Genomic DNA, 5,955 nt, shown 5'->3' on the forward strand with positions numbered 1-5,955 from the left:
CGATGCAAAATGGCTCCCACAACAATTGTTTCAAATTCTGCGCAAAACGTTCTAAACGGTGAATGAAGTTCGCAATTTTAACGGCATTTAGAGCGCACTCTTCTTTACTGCACGCACAACACTGAACTTGCAGAGATTTTTTCGTTTCTAAGAAATTTATTTTTGAAAAACCCGACACAAAATGACTCCCGCAACAATTGCTTCAAATTCTGCGCAAAATGTTATAAACGATGAGTGAAGTTCGCAATTTTAACGGCATTTAGAGCGCACTCTTCTTTACTGCAGGCACAACACTGAATTTGCAGAGATTTTTTCGTTTCTGAGAAATTTATTTTTGAAAAACCCGATGCAAAATGACTCCCGCAACAATTGCTTCAAATTCTGCGCAAAATGTTCTGAACGATGAGTGAAGTTCGGAATTTTAACGGCATTTAGAACGCACTCTTCTTTACTGCACGCACAACACTAAACTTGCAGATATTTTTTCGTTTTTCAGAAATTCGTTTTTGAAAAAACGGATGCAAAATGTGTCCGCAACAATTGTTTCAAATTCTGCACAAAATGTTCTAAACGATGAGTGAAGTTCGCAATTTTAACGGCATTTAAAACGCACTCTCATTTACTGCACGCACAACATTAAACTTGCAGAGATTTTTTCGTTTCTGAGAAATTTATTTTTGAGAAAACCGATGCAAAATGTGTCCCGCAACAATTGTTTCAAATTCTGCGCAAAATGTTATAAACGATGAGTGAAGTTCGCAATTTTAACGGCATTTAGAGCGCACTCTTCTTTACTGCACGCACAACACTGAACTTGTAGACTATTTTCCGTTCCTGATTTTTTCGTTGCAACTCATCGCTGTGCCGCACTTTGAGTTACGCTTCGCATTCAACCCGGGGCGGATTAGAACTTTACGAGGCCCGCGGCAGGAATAATCATAGATTAACTAAGTATATGGGAATATTAACACCTAACCAAAAAAATGTCACTCCATTTTTGAGCAGCAACGCTGTACCAACTGGGTGAGTGCAACGCAACTGCACCGGTGAGTTACTGTGCCGGCGAGTGTGTTGGCGCACCAAGTCATGCATCGCTGCGCCTTCAGACCTTCAGACTGATAAAAGACACCGTGTATGCGTATAACAAGGAATTACTTAATTAACCTGTCGGGGCATTAAAAGAATTTTATAGTTTCAGAGTGGTTTACTGCGAGAGAAATCACCTAGGAAGGTTAAGTACGAAATGGCCAACTCATTAACACCCTTGATTCGCGCTAGAGCGATAAGTTTCAGGTTTTGGGGTCGAGGCGCCTCAATAACTAACACTAAACCCAATCCATTGAAACAAAAGCGTTCCATAGGTTTAAAAAGCCTTTCGTTTTAAATTAGGAGCCCGTTCCAGTTCGGACCTCTTGCGCCTCGCCAAGAATGTGTGTTATTTCGTTAGTTATTGTGTCGAGTGTTATTGCTTTTTTGAGCCTCTCGTGATTCATGGCCCGTTAGGCATTAGGAAAACACTCGGAACATCACATGTTTTATCGTCAATTTATCGCCTAATCGGCATTTTCATAGAATAAATCCTCGGATTTCGGATAGTTTACTACCCGGAAATAAGTCCGGTTGAGTTAAGGTTTCAAACTACCAATAATGAATTGTGCCATGAAATCTGTGAAGAGCCAAAAAATCGTTCTAAAGTTTCTAAGAAAAGGAAATTCTTTGAAGATCAATGTGGTGGCCAGGGTGTTTCAATACAACATTTCCGCTCGTCCAAAAGTTGAGATAAATATAGTTAATTTCTCGTTAAAATTGCAGGAATTTGCAGTGGGAGACTCGTCGTTAAAGAACGTTTTTTTCAACAATCTTTACCAATCTTTACAATTGCAATTCGGGCCAGTAGATTTTCTAGGGGCGATTTCTTAAAAAGTGACCCAATAGAACCAAAAGCGTTTGCTGTGAAGAAAGAAAACCTCATCGAAAGAGACGGTTATTTAAATGTAAATCCTTTCCCGATCGAAATCTTTTACTATAAATGTGTCTGCGACACCTACTCGGCATTTTCTCGTGTGCACAAAATGGCAATAATAAAATTTTATCGATACATAAATTTCAATAAGCTTTTAGAAGTTAGAAGACATTTAGATTGATATGTTTCGTTTGCAGTAAATGTCAGCCGAATGGAGCACATGTTTGATATAAAGGTTTTAAGCCACCGAAATATTCCCTGGATGCTCGGATTCGGTATTTTCGAACGCTTTTTATATGAGCACTGTTTATGTTCCCTAACAAACACATCCAATGGTGCCATAAGGTTAAGCCGGTGAGGAAAACGTTTCACCCAGCAGGAATGTGCAATTACTGAGCTCTGGAAAAATTGGCAAGTAGGAAGCTTTCTTCGAACGTTTTGGCATAAGACAGGCCAGGAACAGGTCAACGAAACGAATATCGTCGAATAATTCACAGTGTTTATGGGCGGCAGAGGCTTAATGGCAAAGAAATGTTTACGGCCAGAAACATTTACGAGAACCACTATATCTACGATTGGATTTCGTAGACGATCGACATTGTTTCATTCATGCGGCAGGGCTAATTGCCAACATTTCGTCGTCACCACATAAATAGCGTTATTACTTTTCAGTTATTTAAAGCGTGTTTTACACCTGTAATGATTTAATCAATTTGCTGTCGAAAGGAAACTGAAATATCCTTAAATTTAAAATAATTTGTAATTTTTTCCATTACGGCACAAAAGACCTGAAAACCGACCATTTTCTGCTAATTATCGCAAAAGCATAACCCTTTTGACAAAAATGTCCAACTTGTATCAGAAATACTCCATTGAAAGCTTCTGCTGATGCGAGTTGAAAATATGTAGAGTTAAGACAGGAGGTGAAAAAACAATTTAAATAAATTGTAGATAAGTTCTATATTGTTGAGGCGGATTCATTTTTTTACAAACTTCTTGTTGGGTATTTCTCTACATATTTTCAACTCGCATCAGCAGAAGCTCTCAATGGAGTATTTTTGATACAAGTTCGACATTTTTGTCAAAAGGGTTATGCTTTCGCGATAATTAGCAGAAAGTGGTCGATTTTTAGACCATTAGGACAGACATTTTTGAGGCGAAATACCCAACAAGAAGTTTGTAAAAATTTTTCAATAAAGTTTAAAAACAAAAACAAACACTGGAACTATTAACAACAATTATCCCTAGCAATTAAATCGTCGCGTTCGAATCGCACGCAGATGTTTAAACATAAATCAGTTCAATTCTCAGTTAAGTATCAATTACTCATCACTAGGGCAATAACTCGCTGTAATAACTGAGTGTATTATGAATGAAATAGATTAAGCGGACATGGTCAATTAATCAGTAATGGTAGGCGAGCTGTGCGTATTATGTTACAACCTGGTATATTATTATATAAATTGTATGTTAAGGCAACTGGCATCTCAAAAAAAAAATACTGATGAGTGACCGTGAGTCAGCAAAGAAACATTGACAAAAAAATGCAAAACTGCATTTTTTATTTAGTTCAACATTAAACTACGAAATATTTCAACTTTCAATATAAAACGAAAATGATATCCATGGCGCAAATAAACCGGCCCCTAATGGGATTTCACCAACAAACAGATTTGGTTACTGGGGAAACACGCCTGCTTGCGTACTCTCATTGGGCCAAAGTGTGATCGCATGATGCGAAAATCGTCCCAGACTATTTGCACCACAGATTTAAAATGTAGAATAGAGTTTGATCTCAAATTTTGAGCCAAATGTACTTAATAATTGAATTGATAATATATGGTTTATATCAGATGGGCGTGAAGCATTGAATTCGGTGTCGATGTCAAACAGCTCACCCACATTGAGCCTTAAATTGTTTTGTAAGTAAAAACCATCCACAAGATTAACATTGTCTTGGGAACAATTATTATGACCGCTTTATCGGCTGTTTCTAAGCCAAGCACGTATTTGCTAAGGTTGCTAAACGATTGAAATATTATTCTCTTGGGAGATAATCATATTTATTATAAACGGGACATAGAAAGTTTAAGATTTTCTGCCACCTGGGTACGTGTTAGGAATATCTATTTCGTTACTTTAAATCTGTTTTTGTCACAAGTCAAAAAATTCTTGTAGATGCGGTGGATTCTGGCTAATGAGCTACAATATGCAAAAAAATATTTGACATTCATAATAATTAGTGATAGATGTTTTTTTGCTTTTTGAGTTGATCGCTCAAAAGCAGCTCAATGGCAGATCAACCCAAAAACAGAAAGCAACATCACTAATTATCATCACGGTCACCAAGAAACTTCAACATTAGTTTATAATAATTATCTGGATAAGACACTAAAATATGACCTCAGAAAGGCAAAAAAAACCCCAGAGTTGCTCTGGCACTGAAGAATTAGCTCATTTTAATTAATTTTTGCTGCAGTTCTCAACGATGCTAATGGTGCGATACGAACAAACTTTGCACTTAATCGTTTTCGCTTGGTTTCGACGAATACCGAAAATTTGTAAACTCCGAAAGTTTTCAATATGAAGCAACAGAAAAGGAGCTTGCTTTCGGTGCGAAAGGAATTTTGATTAGCGCCAAAACTGTACACAATTAACTTATTTAAAAGTTAATACCCATAATGGAAATGGAACCAGCACATACACGTATTTCAAAGAATAAGCCTGACACTGACATACTTCGGCATTCCCAAACAGCATGTGAACATCAATGGGAGTTGAAGAGGGCTTTGAATAAATTAATGAGTTTACGGCATCGGAAAGGAACAATGTGGCTAAAAGTGAAATTTTTGCAATTTTTCGCTCGCAATTTTAGCCGAAACTAGCCAACATTCCTGAGCGTACAGGTAGCGGTAAAACAAAAATCAGTGCAAACCACCAAAAGCCAAAGAGGTTGGAAAAAGGTAAAAAGTTCAAAAGTTACATACATTTCTTTCGGCCAGTTGCGGCACGCATTTTGCCGGTATCACATGAAATATCCAAAAGTATGCAAAATTTTCGCGAAAGGCATGTTGAAAGCGACGACGAGCGTCGCATAATTGTGGGAAAACGACGTCGACGGACACTCGATCGCGAAGCAATTCTTCGGCAACGAGCGACGCGCCACGACGCGCGTCTTTAGAGGTTGAGGTGCGACTAACGGCCGCGCCACATTCGTGGTGCCTTTTGCCCGACCGGTTTCAATGTAGAAAATATCTGCGAAATTTTTCTACCTCTTTCTTTCTTCGTTATTTCGGCAATATTTAACTCAGGAGGAACATTCAGATTTCAGGCCGACCAACAACCTACAGTTGACCTAAAGTTCAGACCGGGACACATTTGTGCGGGTACCCACTCTATAGCTTCTTTTCCTTGAGCGACTCTTTATGACTGTTAAACGTCGTTTTCGGGCTTAGTTCGATCTAATTAACGAATATTTATCGATTTAATCTTTCAAACTATATGTAGTTGGTGCAAATCAACTTGCCCGACGTTCCTTTTTGCTGTCGAACCCACCTAGTTTCCATAGATACGCGTTGCTAAATATGACGCTATTGGTGCTCATTAAGTAAATGACTCGTTCACACCATCCGCACCAGTGGTAATCGCATTAAAAATAATATTTTAATATGCATAACAAATGAGTGACACGTACATTATTTTTACAAAATTTTCAAATTGATGCGAATGAGCAGAGGATGAGTTAAGGGGCAAACAATCGTCGAAATAATACTACTTTTTTGACGTAAAAAAAATAAATCTTCAAGTGAGATTAACAATTACACTTTTCTAAGAAAATTGTAAGCTTTTAATGAATCACTATCGTTGGCCTTTTGAAACAGCTTTCGGATACTTGATGTTTTCAGCTCAATAGGCCATCTATTGGGGGGAAAGAAAATGTAGTCGATTGCTTATAAAAGAACTCGTAAACAGGAAAAATGGCAACTTCAGTA

General features: G+C 37.8%; 1 protein-coding gene across 1 annotated transcript in view; it reads right to left on the minus strand.

Moving 5' to 3' along the window:
• Nucleotides 1-5,158, minus strand: part of LOC109543104 (leucine-rich repeat-containing G-protein coupled receptor 5A) — a gene marked incomplete in the record, with an annotated part of 85,470 nt that extends 80,312 nt beyond the window's left edge. Inside the window, 1 exon segment of the mRNA XM_048662730.1 lies at nt 4,951-5,158. Within this exon segment, the coding sequence (XP_048518687.1) occupies nt 4,951-5,059 (109 nt within the window).
• Between the last annotated feature and the right edge of the window lie 797 nt (nt 5,159-5,955).

Source organism: Dendroctonus ponderosae, unplaced genomic scaffold (genome assembly GCF_020466585.1).
Source record: "Dendroctonus ponderosae isolate FM_Combo_2020 unplaced genomic scaffold, Dpon_F_20191213v2 Dpon_F_20191213_1, whole genome shotgun sequence".
NCBI classification, from domain to species: Eukaryota; Metazoa; Arthropoda; class Insecta; order Coleoptera; family Curculionidae; genus Dendroctonus; species Dendroctonus ponderosae.